At 38.1% G+C, this 23257-nt stretch overlaps 3 protein-coding genes across 4 annotated transcripts in view; 1 reads left to right on the top strand and 2 right to left on the bottom strand.

Annotated features, from left to right (window-relative positions):
• Positions 1–6484, top strand: part of LOC111344653 (cationic trypsin-3) — a 25405-nt gene extending 18921 nt beyond the window's left edge. The window contains exons 5-8 of the mRNA XM_088760884.1: positions 3780–3839; positions 4313–4531; positions 5171–5418; positions 6046–6484. Of these exons, the coding sequence (XP_088617010.1) occupies positions 3780–3839; positions 4313–4531; positions 5171–5418; positions 6046–6339 (821 nt within the window). The 3' untranslated portion in view covers positions 6340–6484. The remainder of the gene's footprint in view (positions 1–3779; positions 3840–4312; positions 4532–5170; positions 5419–6045) is intronic.
• Positions 6485–9733: 3249 nt separating this feature from the next.
• Positions 9734–15829, bottom strand: LOC111344657 (uncharacterized). The gene is made up of 5 exons (XM_088761476.1): positions 15713–15829; positions 14202–14378; positions 12703–13073; positions 12153–12356; positions 9734–10492 (listed from the first exon to the last, which is right to left on the bottom strand). Exons 2-5 carry the CDS (start codon positions 14353–14355, stop codon positions 10142–10144), a joined length of 1080 nt encoding a protein of 359 aa, XP_088617602.1. The 5' UTR covers positions 14356–14378; positions 15713–15829; the 3' UTR covers positions 9734–10141.
• Positions 15830–15968: 139 nt separating this feature from the next.
• LOC111344654 (uncharacterized) lies at positions 15969–22361 on the bottom strand. Of its 2 annotated transcripts, XM_022951900.2 has the most exons (5): positions 22208–22361; positions 19938–20123; positions 18940–19310; positions 18326–18529; positions 15969–17365 (listed from the first exon to the last, which is right to left on the bottom strand). In XM_022951900.2, the coding sequence occupies exons 2-5, from the start codon at positions 20098–20100 to the stop codon at positions 17015–17017; spliced, it is 1089 nt and encodes a 362-aa protein (XP_022807635.2). In that variant the 5' UTR covers positions 20101–20123; positions 22208–22361; the 3' UTR covers positions 15969–17014. The 2 variants fall into 2 exon arrangements, with proteins under 2 accessions (XP_022807635.2, XP_088617601.1); XM_088761475.1 differs by lacking the exon at positions 22208–22361 and having other exon boundaries at positions 19938–21457.
• Between the last annotated feature and the right edge of the window lie 896 nt (positions 22362–23257).

Here is a 23257-nt window from a genome sequence, read left to right as displayed (position 1 = left end):
ATGCCCTCCTCGTCCGAAACAAAATGTGTCCACGAATAAAATGATCAATATTTCTAAGAGCCTGGTCACCTTTCATTTTATTGACCAAAATAGAACTCGTTTCGCAAAGTAGTAATTTTGACAGAATTACTATTTTGCGAAATGGCGTTTTTTCGCCTTTATTTAGCAAATATGCCCTCCTCGTCCGAAACAAAATGTGTCCACTAATAAAATGATCAATATTTCTAAGAGCCTGGTCGCCTCTCATTTTATTGACCAAAATAGAACTCGTTTCGCAAAGTAGTAATTTTGACAGAATTACTATTTTGCGAAATGGCGTTTTTTCGCCTTTATTTAGCAAATATGTCCTCTTCGTCCGAAACAAAATATGTTCACTAATAAAATGCGCAACACAATCCCTGAAGTTAATTTACTAGTCGTGCTATTGATATCGCTGACTCGCACATTTCACGCCTTCTTAAGTGGTTAGTTTAAGGCCTGGAACAAAGTGTTATTCCTGTGGGAAATTAATTATTGGCTATAAATTTGTCACACATGGTGCCGCTGAATCAAAATTTGGCACCATAAAGAACTCATCGTACTTAAGATTTTAAATTGTAAATATTTAGTTAATAAGTCACGACGTATGTCATTAATTTAACTAGAAGTCGTAAATTATTGCAGAGTTGGTGGCCAGTGTTCTAATTATTTCTAACGCTTCACGTTTGGAATGACCGTCCATTGCAGTTAAGTAAAACATTAAGAGGAAAAAAAACATTGCTGATGCCAAAAATAACTCGTGAAATATCTAAAATTATAATTTTAAACTTCGCGTGCATTCGAAAGTTAGGCCCAGTTCAAACGTCGATCGTTTGGTGAGCCAAACCAAATTTTAATTAAGGCCAACCCAAATTATTTAGAAGGACTCAATTGATTCAAACGCCGATCTTAATTCCAGCCGAACTAAATGAACACTTGATGTTTGATCAAACTGCTAGGAAAATACGTTATAAGGTGACCAGAGGTGACCAGGCTCTTAGAAATATTGATCATTTTATTAGTGGAAACATTTTGTTTCGGACGAAGAGGACATATTTGCTAAATAAAGGTGAAAAAACGCCATTTCGCAAATAGTAATTCTGTCAAAATAACTACTTTGCGAAACGAGTTCTATTTTGGTCAATAAAAAAGAGGTGACCAGGCTCTTAGAAATATTGATCATTTTATTAGTAGAAACATTTTGTTTCGGACGAAGAGGACATATTTGCTAAATAAAGGTCAAAAAATGCCATTTCGCAAAATAGTAATTCTGTCAAATTTACTACTTTGCGAAACGAGTTCTGTTATGGTCAATAAAATGAGAGGTCACCAGGCTCTTAGAAATGTTGATCATTTTATTAATAGACACACATTTTGTTTCGGAAGAAGAGGATTTATTTGCTAAATAAAGGCGAAAAACGCCATTTCGCAAAATAGTAATTCTGTCAAAATTACTACTTTGCGAAACGAGTTCTATTTTGGTCAATAAAATGAGAGGTGACCAGGCTCTTAGAAATATTAATCATTTTATCAGTGCACACATTTTGTTTCGGACGAAGAGGACATATTTGCTAAATAAAGGTGAAAAAACCGCATTTCGCAAAATAGTAATTCTGTCAAAATTACTACTTTGCGAAACGAGTTCTGTTATGGTCAATAAAATGAGAGGTGACCAGGCTCTTAGAAATAATGATCATTTCATTAGTGGACACATTTTGTTTCGGAGGAAGAGGACACATTTGCTAAATAAAGGCGAAAAACGCCATTTCGCAAAATAGTAATTCTGTCAAATTTACTACTTTGCGAAACGAGTTCTATTTTGGTCAATAAAATGAGAGGTGACCAGGCTCTTAGAAACATTGATCATTTTATTGGTGGAAACATTTTGTTTCGGACGAGGAGGGCATATTTGCTGAATAAAGGCGAAAAAACGCCATTTCGCAAAATAGTAATTCTGTCAAAATTACTACTTTGCGAAACGAGTTCTGTTATGGTCAATAAAATGAGAGGTGACCAGGCTCTTAGAAATATTGATCATTTTATTAGTGGACACATTTTGTTTCGGACGATGAGGGCATATTTGCTAAATAAAGGCGAAAAAACGCCATTTCGCAAAATAGTAATTCTGTCAAAATTACTACTTTGCGAAACGAGTTCTATTTTGGTCAATAAAATGAAAGGTGACCAGGCTCTTAGAAATATTGATCATTTTATTAGTGGACACATTTTGTTTCGGACGAGGAGGGCATATTTGCTAAATAAAGGCGAAAAAACGCCATTTCGCAAAATAGTAATTCTGTCAAAATTACTACTTTGCGAAACGAGTTCTGTTATGGTCAATGAAATGAGAGGTGACCAGGCTCTTAGAAACATTGATCATTTTATTGGTGGAAACAGTTTGTTTCGGACGAAGAGGACATATTTGCTGAATAAAGGTGAAAAAACGCCATTTCGCAAAATAGTAATTCTGTCAAAATTACTACTTTGCGAAACGAGTTCTATTATGGTCAATAAATTGAGAGGTGACCAGGCTCTTAGAAACATTGATCATTTTATTAGTGGACACATTTTGTTTCGGACGAGGAGGGCATATTTGCTGAATAAAGGCGAAAAAACGCCATTTCGCAAAATAGTAATTCTGTCAAAATTACTACTTTGCGAAACGAGTTCTATTTTGGTCAATAAAATGAGAGGTGACCAGGCTCTTAGAAACATTGATCATTTTATTGGTGGAAACATTTTGTTTCGGACGAAGAGGACATATTTGCTGAGTAAAGGAGAAAATACGCCATTTCGCAAAATAGTAATTCTGTCAAAATTACTACTTTGCGAAGCGAATTCTTCTATGGTCAATGAAATGAGAGGTGACCAGGCTCTTAGAAATATTGATTATAATATTAGTGGAAACATTTTGTTTCGGACGAAGAGGACATATTTGCTAAATAAAGGCGAAAAAACGCCATTTCGCAAAATTTCGTTTCGTTTCGTTTCGTTTCGCAAAATAGTACAATTTCGTTTCGTTTCGTTTCGTTTCGTTTCGTTTCGCAAAATAGTATAAGCCTAAACATGCGTAGTATGTATTGGAATTCGTAAAATTATGTTAGTTAATATCACAACATAAACTTGTGCAGCATATTACTCCCATGCGAATACTACTCAGTCGATTGATCGCCAAAACTTTTCAGCTAAGCCTTTTGGGCCGGGAGGGAAATAGTTATTTTTACAGTTGTTTAAAAGCAGTGTTAATAAGCTAGTGCAGTTTCCGAATTATATCACGATTTTACATGCATGTATGTACAAAGGCAGGAATTATTTGTTACGTACCTCTGTCTGGTGAAGATCCCTACAAAATTTTTCGAGATGAAAATCCTCCAATATACTAAGTAACGACAAATAATCTGTTTACGTCGGGAAACTTTCTTCATATCGAAACATTCCTTGAATTAGTATACCTGCGAAAAGCAATGCCATGATTGTTTAAACGTACGACGCTGAAACTTAGGAGCTCTTTATTAATTAAGTTAGCAATTACAAATACTTAACTATGAGGCCTCGCTGGGGGTCACGATCTCGTTTTTGAGCCATTCCTTAACTCACGCGAGTTCGATTCCTTGTACCTTTTCTTCGTTCTTTTTTTCTATTCTTAATAGGAAAAAGAAACGTTTCCCTTCACTTCCTTTAACTTATCATTCCATACGGCTGAAAGTCTTGTTTAGAGATTGCAGATAATTTTTTTTGTTATCAAAATCGCTTTCTTTCAGTTCCAACACCCGCCCCGCCACCAACAACTCTTCCCCGTACTGAACAACCAATTGACCAAGGTGAGGCAGACCTGGTGCCGCGTATTTCTTATAGCAAAGGATCAGTTACATATTGAATACAACAGGTTTAAGATAGACAAGATTTAAGGAGCGTGTTCTATAAAGTTACTTTCCTTTCATTAGTTTTTTTTTTTCGTGGTTTACTTGAAGTCCAAATCTCACAAAACAAATTGATTCATTCGATAACGAAACAGCTCTTTCACTTAAATGTATTTATGTATTTTTCTTCATCTACTTTTTATCATTTATTCATTTTAACTCCTTTTTCCTGTCAAAACCTTTAAATTTTTTCAATCTTATCTTCTCATACTTATCAAGCATGCTCAGATGAACTCAGATCAACCCAGAGACTAAACTGGTGCAGCCGAGTGGAACATCGTTTTTTAAGTCATGATCAATAGCCGCACTTATTCGAATTTTCCCTCTCTGTCAAGGAATAACTGAATGATAATCCCACACCTTTTTACACTCAGGAGATGTAGAGTGCGGCACAAGGTTCCTCGGACACAGAATAGTCGGGGGCACTAATGCTAGACCAGGGGCTTGGCCGTGGCAAATAACAATGGACTACAAGGGACATGCTGAGAAACCCCACTGGTGCGGAGGCTCAATTTTGACGCCTCAGTGGGTTGTGTCAGCGGCTCACTGTTTCGCGTATGGCGATGATCCTAACCAGTATACTATTGTTGCAGGTAACTTGCAAAATTCGATTCAGTTTAGGCCTGTTCTGTGGGACTTACATTCCAGGCTGTTACTGAATGGTCCGAAGGCCGACAGAGAGTTACAAGCAGACAGTCATTTTCGCGTTTCGAACGGCATCTCATATCCAGCAAGCGTGTTTGAAGTCAATGCAGTATCAAGAGCCCTTAATGATATCGTTAAATTCTGCCGTTATAATTACTCCTTGTTACGCGGAAGGATTTTTTAAAGGCTTGCCAACTTAAAAAGATTGACCATGTTTTTTTATTTAGTGGCTTCTTACCCTTAAGATTTTAACCGGATCTAGTTAATAAAAAGTGTTGACAGAAAGTTGTAACCAACATGTCGCTAACAATCATGCTTCATAGCAAGCATGTTCGAAAAGAAATGTACATTTGAGCTATGACAGTGTCGCGAAAAATCTTCGACCCATCTCGATCTTTACCGAAGGTCACTCGTTTCGCTAAACATTGCAAGGTAGAAAACGAAGCGTTGAGGTAAGAAAATTTCACGAAAAAATTCCAACTTTACCGAGAGTCACTAATTCTTCAAGCTTACAGAGTATCATACGTCGTTTTGAAGCACAAAGATTTCCCGTAAACTCCTTGACCTTTTCCATTGTTTCTCAACAGGGGATCATGACCTTAATGGAAAAGAAGGATATGAACAAAACATTCCAATCGAAAAAGTCATCAAGCATCCAAGCTACGCTCCGCATCAAAACGAAGACTACGACTTGGCTCTTATTAAGCTCCAGTCTCCACTCACTTATAATACGCGCGTGCGGCCTGTGTGCCTGCCTAAGTTTGACTTTGGGGTGGGGACCAAATGTTTCGTCACAGGCTGGGGTCATACAACAGAAGGAGGGGACATCCCACAGGTAAATGGATGTAAAGAGAAATTCTTATTAAACATTTTTAGAGAAATATTCAGCGATGCAAGTGAGCATTGAGTTTTTTACAATGAAGATATTCCCTTTGTACACTATTTCTTTATTAATTATTTTATTCTAACTCACTAAATGCTACAGATCGGGCATTTTTTCCGAGAATGTTATTTTCACTAGGTGAAGATGATGAATATTCCACTTTTAGACCGCGTAGTTTCCATGCTTCCACGCATATTGGCCTGGCTATCTTCGAGCTTACCCCATCCATCTTAGCCCATCCATCTTACCCCATACATCTTACTCAATAAACAAAACCTCAAAAGAGGTTTTGTTTATTGTTTTGTTTACTGCCCAGTTAATGAGCTCCTCCTTCGAACAAGATTCCCTCCCACCCCCACCCCCCTTCTCCTTCCAGGAGTATAAGTAGGAACCACTGAGGTCAGTGGGGAGGGGGGTAATCTACAATTGACAACCATCCCATCCAGGGAGAGTAGCAGTACTACTATTTGCTCCATGCAACGGAGGCCGGGATATGCTTGGCCCAAATTGTAACACTTAATTCCTTATCGCCGTCATGTTAAAACATCTTATGTATGTAATGGCCGTTTGATTCAACAGATACTGCAGCAAGCTCAAGTGCCGCTGATCTCACGAGACACTTGCCAATCTGCCTATCAAGATTTGGGGTACACTATTTCACAGCGGATGCGCTGTGCAGGGTACGCTAAAGGAGGGATTGACGCATGTCAAGGAGATAGTGGCGGACCGCTTGTCTGTTCTAAGAATAACAAGTGGTATTTGGTTGGCGCAGTAAGTTGGGGAATTGGCTGCGCGCGCGAAGGTCGATATGGTGTGTATGCTGACATGATGGTTCTGAAGTACTGGGTGCAAGACACAATAAATAAGAATTGACAAATGTAAAACGTACCATAAGTAGCAGTTGTTACTGATATTTAATGAGTCGAGTGACTGCTTATGTGGAGCCACAGTTATTTACTCGTAGAACCACATAGTTTTTAACTAATCCTATCACAGAAATAAAAGGAAGTCGAATGTGTATATGATTTATTGACAACTTTAACGCTTAGTTGGTTGTCAAATGGCCAGTCGCTTTATTTGTTAGATTCCATCATGAGGGGAGTATTGGGTTCTATTAGAAACCGCAAAACCGTAGAAAAAAATCATTTTAAAAGCATAAAACCGCCAAAAAAAATTTGATCAAAACCGAAAACCGAATGCAAAACCGTGTAGAAGTGACATGTGGAGCATGGGAGAAAAACTGGAACCCAAAAAGGAAAAACCATAAACCTGATACCAAATCCAAAAACCCGTTAGTATTTTTAACGAAATCGTAAAACCAAATGCGAACGGCAAATCCACAAAACGCAATGAAAACTAAAACCGAAGTTTTTTGGCACAAAAACCGGAAAAAACCATCTAAAAAATGGCCAAAACCACAAAACCGAAAATCCTAATGATTCCCCCCACCTCTACAATCCATGATCTATCATATTTGAGCGGTGTTATCAAAATGTTCGGGGCTAGTTTCTCATGCCGTGTGCTCTCTGAGTGTTTCATTGAGTTCGCTGGAAAGACGACTCAAGTTTGCTGCTTTCATCAAGTTTCCTTTTATTGCGAAATCTATTTATTTCTTCGTTGTGAAATTCTACTTAAGTAAGTGACTGCACCTTGCCCCCTTTGTATGCCCTTAGGAAAGATCACGAGAACGCAGATGACCCCTCTATTGGTCCACCGGTTCGACCAGTATGCGAGGCAGTGTCAGCCTACAAGAGGAAATTGTAGCATTTAATGAGTTTTATTTTGTAGGAGGTGTGGAGAGAAGAGAAGAGTGTTTGTTTGAATACTGAAGAGATGTTGGCTGATGTCAAGGAGTTAAATGACAGCCAGATCACGGAAGATATCGTCGGTGGCTCAGCTGATGTGAAGGCGCTATACCCAAGTTTGGACATTACCTTTACAGTAGAGAAAGTTTGTGAAGTCTTCCACACAAATGGTGTAGAAGTGGTCGGGTTAAATGTTGAGGAGTTGGGATTATAGGGACCTTAAGCAACCACGATGGCGACGGCAACGAGGACGTGGAAAAACAAGAGATCTAATTGGTAGAACAATAGCTCAGCACGTGCGTTTTGAAACTTTGTACATTTCTTAGCCGTCTCATGCAAAACAACAACGTGAAATCGCCAAAATTTGCGTCGTCTGCGAACCGAAACCGCGACGGCAAATTAATTCAATTTCCATTTTGAACTCAACGCTACTTCTATACGTCCTGCTGAAGTTGAGCTGTGGCGCCTTATGAGATAGTAAGCTCATGCAGCCATTTTTGAAATTCTGACTAAGAGTAGAAATTAATTTTTTAATCGAAGTCTTCCTTGGCGTTGTCGTCCTGACTGCTAAAGGTCCCTTATATCTTTCGTTGAACAGATGTGAGGCAGAGTTGAGAGATCTGGGGTTACTGAGGTTTTGCCCACAACGCAAGGCTAACAGAGCCCGACCTCCCACCATCAGCAGGTTGCGCTGTAGATGAGAACAGAACCAAGAGATCTCAACCTTGGCTACCACCGGTTGAGTAGCCGGACGAGGTTACTACCAGAAAGATGTTCACGGAGGTGATGAAGGTTGTCCTATTGTTTATCATGAAGAACCACCACCAATCGGACCAAGTTGCAGACAGAGGGAGGTCCGATAGGGCTTGAGCTTACTGGGGTCTTGGCCCAGTTGTTTATGGTCTGATGGGACAGACAAATGGTAAAGAAGCTGGAAGAAAATCGTGTGGGGTTACGGGTGTACAAAAGGTACGTGGATGACATAAATGTGGTTATGAACGCTTCGGCGGCTGGTATCAGATTTGAGGAGAAAGTTTTACCCAAGATGAGAACTTTGCACAAATAGAGCAAAACCTCAAGTCAGATAAATGATGCATGCTGTTGTTTCAGTCGATTGGAAATAGCAGACACCCTTCTATAAGGTTAGAGGTCGACTACCCGTCACGACACGTGGATTGAAAACTGCCCATACTCGGTTTAAAAGTCTGGATAGAGATGAGAAGGCGTGTAGGTGATGATGGGCAAGACGGTGATATACAGGTCGTGCTACACGAGTTCTACTACAAAGATGTTGCCTCCAGATCTGTGATAAATGCAAGATCGGCCTTACCGTGGAGTTGCAAGAGAACAATACTTACGTAGGAAGTGTTGAGGATTCTTCTCAACTGTAGCAGAGAGTTACCCTGGGAGGTCGTTGTTGCTCACGTCAACCACATGATGTTACGTCTTCAATACTCTGGTTACGACCGGAAGTTTCGAGAAGAAGTAGTACGATCAGCGTTGGGTGCCTACAACCGATGAGTGGAACTGGATGCGAATGGTGAAAAACCGTTGTTCAGGCCAAGGGAGTGGAGGGCGTTAGAACGGGCGGGAGAGAGGAAGAAGAGACGCGTGAAAACTGGTTTAGAAAGGGTGATTATGACACAGTGATTTTCGTACCAGCAACGCCTGGTTCCCAGGTTAAGCGCCGGTTCACGAGAGAGATCAAAGCCACAGAGTTTAAGATCAAGGTTGTTGAGCAATCTTGAACAACCCTTAAAGCCATGCTCCAAAGATCAGACCCCTTCAAACAGAGGCAATGCACCAATGCTGACTGCCCTCTTTGCCGGACTGACGGGAAGAGATCCTGCCGAAGTACGGGTATTACATATGAGTTGGTTTGTCACGCTTGTAAATCGAAATATGTAGGAGAAACGTCCAGAAGTGCGTATACTCGCGGTAGAGAACACTTCCATGCTTTAGAACGGCGAGAAGCTCTGTTTTGTGGAGACATTGTTGTGATATGCATAATAGAAAAGAAGTGGGCTTTGTAATGAATGTAACGGGGGTTTTTCGTGACGATGCAATGTTGAGGCAGATAACGGAATCTGTGCTGATAAATAACGTTGAAGAGGGTAAGTTAATCATTCCAAAAGCGAATGGAATTACGTCAACATCCCGAGGGCAGTTATGACAATGTAGCAGGTCTAGAGACCTGGTTCCGAGTGGCTATTTTTCGTTTATTACTACACCAACCATGCGTTTTTTCAAATTTTTTAAATTTTTAGATTTTTGTTTGTGATCAGCTGACGAGGTCGTAGACGAAACTAGTTTTGAAGTTTTCGCAGTAGTGTGTTGAAAGTAGAAGTTAGTTGGAGTTTTTCACTTACATGGTTAATATGGCGTGTTTATTTCTTCGATCTTTGAAAAGTTCTGAAAATATTGTTGAAACGTTTACTGATGCAACATGTTAAAACAGTAAATCAAACAAGAGAAATTTAATAACACTTATGTATCAACTCAACTACGTGTACATTGGCAACCTTAATAAATCTCCAACTGTTTCTCCTACAAGTTGAATTTTTGCGTAATTACCACAAAATAGACGTACATCCTCAGCTAAAGGTCAGCCAAAAACGTGACCAAAAAATGCTTAGCAACTAGCTGGCAGTTAAGGTTCAAGCAGCAATGTAAGAGAATGGAAGGACTGGGAAAGCCTACAGTGCCTTAGGCAGGGCGATGAATAAATAAATAAATAAATCTGATTGGTTATCTTGATTGTAAAACGACTACACCTGGCTGATTAGTAATACATTTTTCTAGAAACATCGTAGGGGGTCGAAAAGCAAACCCAATAAATTTTGATTTAAAACGCTGAAATGAAAATTGAGCTAGCCGCTGCTAGCTGTGAGGTAATCATCAAACGAAAAGTCTTTCAGAAACGAATATTTTTTCATCAGCTCGGTGACTCGCTGTTTTTGTTCTTTAGTCCAAACAATTTTATCTCTCGTGACAGAAGGAGTCCCATACAAGATCCTACTGCATTTTTCTACATAGTGCACGGAACATGTCACACCTAAATGGTCACATAGTTTTTGTAGTGTTTCTTTCGGTCTGAGTACTGTTTCGTGTCCTGGAATATCAATAACTGCATCCCCAAACCGTTCTCTGACGCGCTGGTTAGCCTCGACAAGCTTGAAATAGGCTCCGATCCAGTTCTCCAAAATCTGTGATCCGTTCACCTGTTAGTGACAAACAGTAGAAATGATGACGACAACGTTGCAAAATAATGATTGTGATAACGATGACGAAAACGTTGACGACGCTGAAGACTCCTAATGAAGTTGACGATGACATTAATTTTGACTATGAAATTGATAATGGCAATGATAATAATGATGCAGCGATAATAATAATGATAACGATTCTAATACCGACTGTGACAGTCATGGTTATAATCTTAACAGTAAGGATAATGATTGAAAGATTTTTCTTCGTCTAGTCACGAGCGCGGGACAAAGAAAATATTCTGAGTCCCCATGGGGAATCGAACGTCAGGTCCTCGGATTCCGCGCTCCAATGCTTTGCCACTGAGCCACAGGGACCCCATGGTGAGCAAGGCCCCCATGGTGAGCAAGGCCCAGTACAAAGTTTATATGTGACATGCGTCCTGCGTACTGCTGGGATCGGCAATGTCGATAGCGTGATGTTTTGTAAAGAATATCTATTTCTTTACCGAGCTCATAACTAAGCATCTTTCTTATTCTTTACAAAAGGATCATGATATAGAGCGATTATTAAATGAGGTTAAGCAGGATATCACGAATTGTCAAAACCGGACGGTCTGAGTTATATAACACAAACACGAGGTTTTAAAATTCATGACATCATACCGAAACGATTTAACAACTATATCCATATAAATTTTTTAAACAATCTGCTATAGAAGACATTTCTTTCTGAGTTTGCAAAAAATTCGACAACATTACAAGAACGAGGGGCTTCGAAACTAGGCAGACTTGAAACTCGATATGATTACTGCAATATCCGCTGCAGATGTCGGGTTATCATGTCAGCTTCACACAATATTAAGTATTGATTAAATGCTTCCAACCAATCAAATTTCTCATACTAAGTCTAATTAACAATTGGTTCACGCTTTAGCGTGCACTATCAAGTTATGGAGTACGCGGGAAGTTTGGAGAGCACGAAGGAAGCGTAAGTGTTGCCCGAGGCAATAGCCGAGGACAACTCTAGCTTTTTGAGCGCTCTCCAAACTTCACACGTGCTCCATAACTCGATAGTGTACAGCTGAAAGCATGAACCAATTGTTTTAAAACATAGCCGGTGGAATTGTGCATCAAATCCGACGCGAAAAACGGACAACAATATCAATTGAAGCGAATGCTGACAGCGCTGATGCCGAGTCTCCTTTTCCGTTGTTTTTTTCTTTTTCTGCCTCATTTAAGAACTCTAGCCCAAAGGAAAAAGTCGAAAAATTGTCTTCGTTTCGGCACTAGTAGGCCGAGTCTCTGTTTGTATCCATTATTGTCGCGAAATATATTATTCTTCCCCGAGCTAACAATGGCCGCTCGCTCGAAAAAAAAAATTTCTGGCGAAGCGACTTGCTCACACTATATCAGCTTGCACTATCGGGATTTTGAGCACGCTTACGTATACTAAATTTGATTGCGCGGCTCTGCTAGCTATGTTCTAATGTAAAATAATAATAATAATAATAATAATGATAATAATAATAATAAAATAATAATAGTAATAATAATAAAACATCGATAATTATAATGATAAAAAGACAGACATCGAATGTATCCTCTCATCTCTTGAAGCTCTTTCATGGAAGTGTAATTTGACAAGTTCTCAAAACATTAATAATCAACTTACTTTTACTCCTTCTTCTCTAACATTATTTCGTTCTCCTAGCCTGCGAAGCACCATGGTAGCGATGTTATCAAATGGGTTTCTGACAATGTGTATAAATTTCATAGGCACCCCCACCAGTTTAGCAATTCCTTCTAACTGCTTCATTCTGCTTGGGTCATGACTTAAAAGCTCTGAAGTTTTGCCCCCTTTTTTGTCTCCTATCACCTAAAAGAATAGTCGTGATAAAGCATACAGAAAAGTTTTCAAATAAAATGAGGGTGTTTTAACACAAATCATAAGCACAGTTTGGAAATCACTTCGCTCTTCCGAAAAGCTAGCGATCAAAACGTCACCTTTAAAAAGTCTTTATGGTAGCCAATTTACATCATTACTAATCAACTCAGTGAGTAAAACCATATTCTCTTGTAATGCCCCTATCCACAGCAGCACCACAGTTTCTTTAGAAACTTACCCCCTTATTCTTTAGGATAAGCTTGGGCTGGCTGTGGTATGGGATACGCTAACTCATATAATAAAAGAAAAATTGCCTCAGGCAGAATTCTGTTCTTACTTTTATTCTGTTTTTATATCCTCCTTGCCATAACTTTGGAACGTTGTATAAGTATGTGAATTCCCCGTTAAGAACTGTTCTATTTTGGCTTGCTCGTATCCCAAACATAGCTTGCTCCATAGAAGTCCGGTGAAGATCAAAAAATAACTTATATCTTAGCAGGTTTTTCCTTCTGAATGTTGGCAAATTGTATCTACTCCACATCTGCAACAGATTAAACTCGTGCGGAATGATAATTTCTGGGTGAGCATCCAATATGGCGCCGACTAAACTATGGCTGCTGCGAGGATACCCAATGAACATCACAAAGGTCTCCACTTCATCGTAAGCTTTAAAAAGCTTTTCTGCATAGGAAAGTGAAGGAGTTTCCACTGAGAGAGATCAGATTAAAAACAATCAGTTTTTCTTGTACCATTAGTAATCGACTTTCTCTCCCTCTCTCTCCTTCTCTCTCCCTCTCTTTTAACGACATTTGAGCGTGGAGAGGAGATGAAGGCATACTTGTGATACGAAAAAGAAGGGACTGGGTCTAGATTTCGCTTAGGCGTTTTGATGAAACAATTATTTCACACACATTCGTGTAATATGTCCATGAGGAAGAGTTCATCAATTTGACTTTCTGCCTCTTAAAATCCATATTGGCAGTCATGAAACTATTTTTTACTACCCTTGGTATTTTTTTGGGGGGGAGATGATCACACCTTCGTTGTTGAGTGCTAAATCTCAGCGGCCAATTATTACAAAGGATGAAAACATAACAAGCTCTTGGGGAATTCAAAGAACTGAAGATCTTACTCAGCTGACCTCTAACGTAGGAAAGCGCACGTCATCAGTGACAGTCTCGCGTTCGAGTGGTCGAGAAGATGTCGCAACTTTCCTAGACCAATCACAGAACGTAGTGAAGTAATACCAATAGTCCATTTTACAGTTGTGTGCTTGGTTGCCAAGCCTTTTAACGGGAGCGAGGCTAGGGGTGACTTTGTGATGATACAAACCATGCTGCCTTTCAAATGTAAATCACTTTGTTATCATGCTAACTAGATACAGGTCTCTGTCCCAACAAGGTCACCTTCAGCCTCACTCCAAATCAAAGGCTTGGCAACCAAGCACACAACTGTAAAATGGACTATAGAGGTTTTGGACAGCAGCCATGTTGGATGGCAGGAACAATGAAAATATTTTGCATAAGAAAGGAAAATTTTTCCCATTGGTAAAATAATCTATTGACCCTGCCATCCAACATGGCTGCTGTGCAAAACCTCTATTCAAACCTAAAATCAGTATGCAAATTATCCTTATTGTTTGCCATAAATTTTCTATGGCAACGACAGGGAAAATTTGCTTGACATTGCGGGGCTTCTTATTATTATCATTTGTTTAATTCTCGTGAGTTTAATGTTTGACTCAAAGATAAGAAATTAGATGCTAGTCGCTCTTAGAGGTTAAATAGGCTAATAGAAGTTTTCACATTAAGGTAATTTTTTTCAGATTTATCTTACCATTTTCTGTGAGCGTCACCGTCTCCAGTACCTGCACCAAGCGTCTCCCAGGTGGCGAAATTTCCGTCTCCTTAAAAATCACGTAGGTGGCAAGAAAAAGGCTTGAAATAAATCCAGTCACGAGCAAAGGAAAAAAACCCGTTCTCACGAACATTCTATTTGCTGCTTTACGACGACCTAAAAGATGAAATACTGTAATAAATTATTAGTTGCTTTATGAGTGAGTTACTAACTTCCTACTTAAGTAATCAAGCGTAGGGAATATTGATTCGAGGTCGTGACAGTGGGGTTCGCGCGCAGCGAGGGCCAATAATATTAAAAAAGATTATACAATAACAACATTAAAGAAAAGAGAAAACAACTGGCCCAATATTCCCAAGTGCAATTCGAGCAACCAAAGTTAGAAAGCACTGAGTGAATTAAAATTTAGTTCATCACTAAGCAGTTTTATTAGTGAGTTTAGTGGTAACTTGTTTATTTTGAATTTGCTGGCTTTTGCAAAAAAAAAAAAAAATATATATATATATATATACACGGCTTATTAACGTTCCGTGGAAACCATCTGTATAGCAAAATATCGACCAAGTAAGAATTCGAACCATTCAGAACGCTTGGATTTACCTGGGGACTACCTTGCTGTATGATTAAGAGGTTTACCCCAATAGGGCAACGGTACACGAAAAATTTGTCACAATATAACAATGTTCATGAGGGGATGTAAAAATTTCATATTGGCTTAATAACCACCCCGGGGAGGTCTTTGAAGGGTCTGATGAGAAAACTTTGCTTTGACAGACAGACAGATAGACATGGCTCTCCCCTAGCCTCGTAAGAAGCCCACGAGATGCTCATGAAACAGAGCCGATGAGCGCTTGCTCGTCAAGCAATTCTTGATGCATTTCAGACAGAAACAACATCTCAAATTATACAACTGTATCTTGTTCTCAAATGCTTTTCATATCCATGACACAAAGTGTATAATTTTTCAGGGCTTCCGAAATATTGAGAGCAAAATCAAGCGACTTACAACCCTTTCCACTCGGCTTAGACAAAGAACCTAGTTAGTGCGTGTTAAACTTTCTAGAGAGAGTGAATGAAGGTGTACGATAGAGTTGAAGCCTAGGGCATACGTATGGAACAAAAGAAACAGTTTAAGTTTAAAATATAGAGTTGAAGCCTGCAGTCTACTTATTATAGAGACGATCACTATTGTAGGTTATTTTTGAAAAGAGTTTCTGATGTCGGTATAGGTAGAAATGGTGCAAATGAAACAGGCGGAACGAAAAAAATTTAAAACTAAATTAAACTACATTTAGTTACGCGTGAAATTTCCAAAAAGAAAAATATCCTGGTTTTTTTGTGGAACTTATCTTCTCAATTTATCGAGAACCTGGGTGAACGGTAATTTTGGTGTTTACATGTGAAGTTCAAGAGCCCAATTGAAATTCGGCACTCATTGATCAATTAAAAATCAGAACGTAAATGTCGATAGAGAAACCGAATTACCTTACCTAATTTTAACACAATTTCTTGAATAGAAACTTCTTGGTTAAACGTAACACAAAGTGCCTTGAGAGTTGCAACGTAGTGATCTAACCCTGCCTGAAGAAAAATTAATTTCTTTTTGTCTCTGATATTTATTTATTCAAACATCTTTTTTTTTTATGTTAATGATTTTCTAAAGCTAAGCCCTCAGCTAAATTACTCGAGGCAAATAGCGAAATTATATATAGAAAACTATCACAAGCTATAAAAATGGAATACAACTAGTAGTGAACTAACTTTAATTTATCGATTAAAATTACAAAGTACATATGTATGTAAAATATGTGTTCTTAGTTTTGCGAATAGTTGCATAGAAACCAGTATTTTATCGAAAGTATGTACATCTAAGCGGCAGCCATTATCCAGGCCACGCTTCAGTAATTTATTGAAAATGACCTCCCTTCCACACAGCAAGGCTGGTAAAAATCCTCAATGTTCTATTGGCTAGACCAAATAGAAATTTATGGAACTTGACAATCACTTGATAGTCACTGTTCAGTGAAGTCTTTATGCAATTTGTTATGATTGTTAGTCAAAATCACCGCTCTCAAATTAGCCCGTGTTATTTTTGTCGAGAAGTAGATTTTCGTGCAGTCCGGTGAGAAAATATCAAATTGGTAATAATTTATATTACGTGTATTCGGTAGATAAAGTGAGTAATTAAGCATGGAGAAAAAGTTATAGTAACCCCCTTTTTTTTTCTCCCCCCTACAGTGAGCAAGGTGACTGTCTACTCCAAGAGTCGGTCATTATTTATTGCCTCTATACTCTGTTGGCGATGGCTAATCCCCCCTCCGTCCTCCTGAGAACCATGTAGCCTGGTTCCCTCTTTCAAAGTCCAAAAAAAAAAAACGTCGAAGGGAAATGCTATGCCAACATCGTACATTTTGACACATTAATCATCGCATCTAGTCTGGAATTAGCGCAGTGATAAATTTGTTTTATCAGAGCAAGTATGTAATTCAAAACAAAGAAGATATCATGCTAATAAATATATGATTGAGACTAACTTTGTGTTCCTTTTTTTGAAAAGCATAAGAGAAAAAGTAGCATAATTTTCAAAACCGAGCTTAATTTCGAGTATAATTTGGGGAAAAAAAAAACGTGCAATACCAATAGCATAATATGCTACTTTTACAAGCACAATCTACAGGGGGCCCATACGACTATACTTGACTGATTAGTGATACATTTTTCCTGGAACATCGTAGGGAGTCGAAAAGCAAACCCAATAAATCCTCATTTGAAACGCTAAACTGAAAATTGTTCTAGCCGCTGCTAGCTGTGAAGTAATCATCAAACGAAAAGTCTTTCAGAAACGGATATTTCTTCATCAGCTCGGTGACTCGCTGTTTTTGCTCTTTAGTCCAAACAATTTTATCTCTTGTAACGGAAGGAGTCCCATACAAGATCCTACTGCATTTTTCTTTGTAGTCCTCAGAACATGTCACACCTAAATGGTCACATAATTTTTGTAGTGTTTCTTTCGGTCTGAGTACTGTTTCACGTCCTGGAATATCAACAACTGCATCCCCAAACCGTTCTCTGACGCGCTGGTTAGCCTCGGTGAGGTTGAAGTACTTCTTGATGCAGTTCTCCAAAATCTGTGATTTGTTCACCTGTTAGGGACAAACGGTAGAAGTGATGACAATAGGGACCTTAAGAAACCACGACGGCGACGGCAACGAGGACGTGGAAAAACAAGAGATTTAATTGGCAGAACAATAGCTCAGCACGTGCGTTTTGAAACTTTGTACATTTCTTAGCCGTCCTATGGAAAACAACAACGTGGAATCGCCAAAATTTTAAGACCTGTATAAAGACATACCTTTTTAACAAATTTTATAATTAGACTACTGCTTAGTGAGTTATTTAATTATTTAAGTAGTAAGTTAGGCCGCTAGATAGTTGGCTAGTAAATTAGTTGATTAGTTGGTGAGCTAGTTAATTGGCTAGGAAATTAGTCAATTTCAATAGAAGTTTAAAGTTTTTGCTCTCATTATTACAGACTACCTTATTAGCTAGTCTCTTATACTCATGTTTTAGAGATTTTTATGTTTTTTTTAATCTTATCGGTCCGATTTATAAAATTACTGTACAGCGCTATTGGATAGTGATAGAAATAGCGCTATATAAATACCTTACTATTATTATTATTATGTACTTAATCACTCACCGCTTTAGACGAGGTTACTAAGCGATCAAGGCGACGGATCTAGCCGAAAGCTTTTACTTTCTTAGGCAAGCTTATCCGGTGTACAAAAATTGAAATATTTTCTATCTATATCTATTATGATTATAATGCCCAAAAAAGTAAAAGCTTTCGGCTAGACCTCTAACCTTGATCACTCGCCGCTTTAGACGTGGTTACCAAGCGATCAAGACTACGGGTCTAGCCGAAAACTTTTACTCTTTTAGGCGAGCTTATCCGGCGTACAAAAATTGAAATATTTATATTCTATAATTATAATGATTATAATGGTAAGAAAGAAAACTGTGAATGCACCTCAGCTTCTCTTGTGGCTTTTTCATGAGATGGTAATTTGACAAGTTTTCCAAAGTATCAATAATCAACTTACTTTTACTCCCTCTTTTCTTACACTATCACGTCCTCCTGTAGTGCGAAGTAACATGGTAGCGATGTTATCAAATGGGTTCCTGACGATGTGAATGAATTTCACTGGCGCGCCCACAGTTTTAATGATTTCCTCTATATCTTTTATTCTGCTCGGGTCTTGACTTAAAAGCTCTGAAGTTCTGCCCCCTTTTTTGTCTCCCATCACCTGAAAGATTACTCGTGATAAAGCATACAAACATGAAAATTTATAACTGAAATTAATCATGCGCATGATTTCGAAATTGAACGAACGCACAACGCGAGTTGGATTTGAAATCACAGGTATGATTTCTGATCAAAATTGTACGATACAAATTTCAGTTACCACTTTATTATATCCATTTCCATTGAGTTCAATTGCTCAAATACAGGATTTCATTTAGTTAGAACAAATATTTGACTGATCAAGAGCTGAGCTAGTTTGAACTCGATCCGGACTCTAATGCACTGACCATGAGGCCACCGCGCCTCGTCCCAGAAATAATGACTGCTCCCTTACTCTTTGACTGTGGTACGGGATGCAGTAACTCTGATATGATAAAAAAAGAATTACCTCAGGTATAATTCTGTACTTACTTTTATTCTGTTTTTGTATCCTCCTTGCCATAACCCTGGAACGTTATATAAGTATGTGAATTCCCCGCTAAGAACTGTCCTATTTTGGCTTGCTCGTATCCCAAACATGGCTTGCTCCATAGAAGTCCGGTGAAGATCAAAAAATATCTTATATTTTAGCAGGTTTTTCCTTTTAAACGCTGGTAAGTTGTAGTGACTCCATCTTTCCAACAGATTAAGCTCGTGAGGAATGATAATTTCTGGGTGAGCATCCAATATGGCGCCGACTAAACTATGGCTGCTGCGAGGATACCCAATGAACATCACAAAGGTCTCCACTTCATCGTAAGCTTTAAAAAGCTTTTCTGCATAAGAAAGTGAAGGAGTTTCCACTGAAAGAATTCAGATTAAAAACAATCAATATAATCTCCCAAAATCCTCGGCTCCCATCCCTATCCCCCAGGATCTAAGAGGATCTCAATGAGGGAGTCACGTTGACGGTCGACGGTTAAAAATAAGCCCTTTTGACGATTGGCGGTTAAATTTTAGGTCATTTGACGGTTGACGGTTAATATTTTGGAACGTCGATTATAAAACGAACTAAACACGGAAATTTGGCTGTGATAATTCATAATGACGCATTTGTAAAGAAATGTTAATTTTTGAGACCTTTTATTAATAAATGGCTGGCTTTTTACGACACCGGAAGTGTTTCCACACCGGAAGTCAGTTCTGTCGCTAACCAGTATCACTTGCGACCAGAAGTAAAGGACTTACATAAATGTATTTTTGTGATATATCAAGACTTTAATTTATAAACAACAGAATTTGTCTTTGACCCAAGTTAAGGCAATCGTTTAGGTCTCAATTAAGGATATCTGAGACATTTGACGGCTAACATTGGCTTGCTATTTTGACAGCTGACGGTAAAGATATTGCGTTTTTGACGGTTGACGGTTAATTTTTGCCGTTAACTCCAGTGAGACCCTCAATAAGTAATGACAGCTCTCTCAACTTACCATTTCCTGAAGGCGTCACCGTCTCCAATACCCCCACAAAGTGTGTTCCTAAAGTTCCTAAAGGCGAAATTTTCTTCCCCTTTGTCATTAAGTAGGTGGAAAGAAAAAGACTTGAAAGGAATCCGATCACAAGCAAAGAAAAAAAAACCCTTGTCACGAACATTCTGTATTCTGCTATACAATGACCTAAAAATATGAAATAGAAAATTATCCATCACTTTACATGTGCGATAGAGTGATACACCTATTTCTGGGGTTTAACATATATTGAGCGTGGATATTTTCGAACCCCATAGGAGGGAAGAAAAATACGAGCGATGAGCAAGATTCGCTGGTACTGACCATGTAATTATTATTTATCATTATTATTATTATTATTATTATTATTATTTTATTTGCCACTTACACACACACAAAAATCAAACTGCCGTTGTTTACAGCAATCTAAAAGAATAACTATAATAACATTTTACAACAATTTCTATTCAAACTATACAAATTTACAATTTATGGTCATCTGTAAATACCGGCTTCCTCAAACCATAGCTGGCAGATTTTTAATATCATTATTATTTTATTTTCTAGTGTTGCGATCCTTTTCACCTCCCTCCTATCCTTTTCAAACTAAGAACCTTGTCAGTGTGAGTGCCATGATGTAAAGGTTTTTTTGTGACTAGGCCCCCTTTAGGAGGTGAAGCCACGTGTGTTATCGAAAGTAACAACTTTACTCGATTTCGGCCCGATGTCACTTATAATTAGTGTTTATATCAAAGTATCTTCGTAGATCGACGCTCGCACTAAAGATTATTAGGCAAGGCATACACTAAAGAAACAAGAATACCTTTGAAACAAATCATTCTGTGCCTGAAAAAAACCCAGATGTAATTTTGTCGGTTCTTGCCGTGAAAGTAAAGAAGACGATAAACTTCTCAGAATCAATTAAGGATGGCGCTTTAAAAATAAAACTTTTCCTTGCAGAAATAATCTTAGTAGGTGTGATGGGCGTATTATAAAAATATTAGAGAATTTTTTTCTTCCGAGAGAGAGTATTTCAGGGTTTGAATCAGAGAATTATACCCAGTAAATCCGAAGACATAATTTTTACAGCTCTCGCCGCGAAACTACAAAAGGTGAATAATTATAAAACAAAACTTTTCCTTACAGAAATATCGAAATAAGTGTGATCTGCACATCATCGAAACTTTTAAGGGAAAAAATGTTTATATTCGAAGAGGGAGCATTTTACCATTTGAATCAGGGACTAAATTTCCAAAAGAGCGAAGGAAGGAAGCGAGCAAAATTCAAAGTACAATACCTCCTACTAAATGGAATGATAGAACGGTGGAATTACAGAATGGTGGTATAACCTTAAACACGGATGTTAAAATGATAAAACGCAGAACGCCTTGTTCTATGAAGCTTAAGTGTTACAAAATGGAACTGAAATGAAAAAAGAAAAAAACTTATGATTAACAGGTAAAATTTAAGAAGCATAATTTGAATCGCTACTTCAAACCTAAAATTCTCTCTCTGTCAGTTTTACTAAGAAGCGTGGTTTAATCATTATTGGAGCCTGAAGGACAGAGGAACCGTGGGCCCCTATAAATTATCACTTATTACTACTTTTGTTATCATTATTATTATTATTGTTAATATATTTATTTGTTACTGAAATGAATTTTTTATTGGTTCAAATTCTGTTAGCCACTATTTTCTTGAATGATCTTTCTCTCGTGGAACATGGTACGCATGCATACGTGGGATGCGGCCGGTTTTCTGTTTTGCATGTGAGACAAATATTCTGTAGCTCTACCTTTTGGCGTCATTATACAACCTTTGGTTCTTTTCAATGCTTTAAAAAGTGTGCTATATCAGTAGCCACAATGCAGTCTTAGAATGTCTATTTTTAATCGGAGTGAATATAGCTAGTGGTAAAAGAATAAAGAAGAGGTGAAGTCTCAAGTCTGTGTGTATGACAGAGACAATGACATCTGAGTTATTTATAATTTCGAAAAAAGTTTCTGATTTCGGTACGTAGTGTGAGATGATGCAAACGAAAACAAAATTTTGATAAATCACGTTGCTTATGAGATTTTCAAAAAGTACTTTCATGTTAATTTTTGGAACTTGTTCCTCTCAATTTATCGAGAGCTGGGTAAATGATAATTTTGACGATTAGATGTTAAGTTTAAGAGCCCCATCGAAATTTGACCCTCATTGATAAAATAAGAATCAAATGAAATGTCGATAGAGAAAACTGTTTGCCTTACCTCAATTCTGAGTAATTTTTTGAATAGTAACCTCTTGGCTAAATGTTAAGTAAAACGTCTTGAGAGATAACGACGTAGCGATCGAACCATGCCAATGGGAATTCATTTCTTCTTGCGTTGTTTCTGATGCGTAAATATATTAACATCTTTTCTCATGATGTAAATGATTTTCAAAAGCGCACTCCTCTGCTAAACTGCCTGAGGCAAATAGCGGTATGAAAATATATCAGGCACAAAGAGCTATCGCAAACAATGAAAAAAAAAGAAAAACAGTCACTCAGAAACTTAAATTGCTGCAAGTATAACCGAACCCGGGGAAAGAAAAAGAGTCAGATGGACGAGGAAAATCCTGCTATCGTTGGCCAAACTAGACGAGCGGACTAAAATATTTTTTTCCGTTGAAATTTTATTCAGACGTATCTTGCATGTCAGGACAGCTTAAAGCTTTAAAAATAATAACTATAGATTCGTGAAGATTTGGCGATTTGCAAAAATTTGGCAAGTTTTTTAAATTGGGAGTCGCACTTACTCTACGGCTACTTGTTAATGGATTTCTCACTTAAACAAAACAGCTTCTGTGCGGCAATTATGCGTCTGTGGATCCCGCTGGGAATTTATTTTGAGATGTAAGTAGCCTTTTCTCGTGTCAGGTACGACACGTACGGGAAGAAAGGAAGAGATTGTATCGTCGGATGAAAAAAAATTGCCGATTAAAACGGTTAAATGCTCTCTCTTTGAAGAAAAAAGAGAAGTTTTATGATACACCTATTAAGATATTTCTGCATGGCAAACTTCTGTTTTAAATCACACACTATCCTGAAATGTTTGTGAGATGTTTATCGCTTTCTGTTGTCTTCCATAGTGTCATGGCAAGAACGGAAGACATATGTAATGTACTAGAGGTTATAATCCACAAGTCAAAAAAGGAGAGAACTGTGTAATAGGCGCGAATGTCGAACTTCTAAGAAACTCCGATTAAAACATCAAGTACGTATATAATGTACATAGACATATATCATGTAATAGAGGTTATAATTCACAAATCAAAAA

The sequence above is a fragment of the Stylophora pistillata genome, chromosome 5 (genome assembly GCF_964205215.1).
Source record: "Stylophora pistillata chromosome 5, jaStyPist1.2, whole genome shotgun sequence".
In the NCBI taxonomy this organism is placed as follows: Eukaryota; Metazoa; Cnidaria; class Anthozoa; order Scleractinia; family Pocilloporidae; genus Stylophora; species Stylophora pistillata.
The sequence above is the reverse complement of the archived record's forward strand: the minus strand, read 5'-3'. Positions and strand labels throughout refer to the sequence as shown.

Excerpts from the sequence above, each read along its gene's own strand:
- LOC111344657 (XM_088761476.1), bottom strand. The coding sequence starts at position 14,355 with ATGTTCGTGAGAACGGGTTTTTTTCCTTTGCTCGTGACTGGATTTATT. Across the intron at positions 13,074-14,201 it reads GGTGACGCTCACAGAAAATG|TGGAAACTCCTTCACTTTCC; the intron begins GTAAGATAAATC and ends GATCTCTCTCAG. Across the intron at positions 12,357-12,702 it reads GATATAAAAACAGAATAAAA|GTGATAGGAGACAAAAAAGG; the intron begins GTAAGAACAGAA and ends CTATTCTTTTAG.
- LOC111344654 (XM_022951900.2), bottom strand. The coding sequence starts at position 20,100 with ATGTTCGTGACAAGGGTTTTTTTTTCTTTGCTTGTGATCGGATTCCTT. Across the intron at positions 19,311-19,937 it reads GGTGACGCCTTCAGGAAATG|TGGAAACTCCTTCACTTTCT; the intron begins GTAAGTTGAGAG and ends GAATTCTTTCAG. Across the intron at positions 17,366-18,325 it reads TAAGAAAAGAGGGAGTAAAA|GTGAACAAATCACAGATTTT; the intron begins GTAAGTTGATTA and ends TGTCCCTAACAG.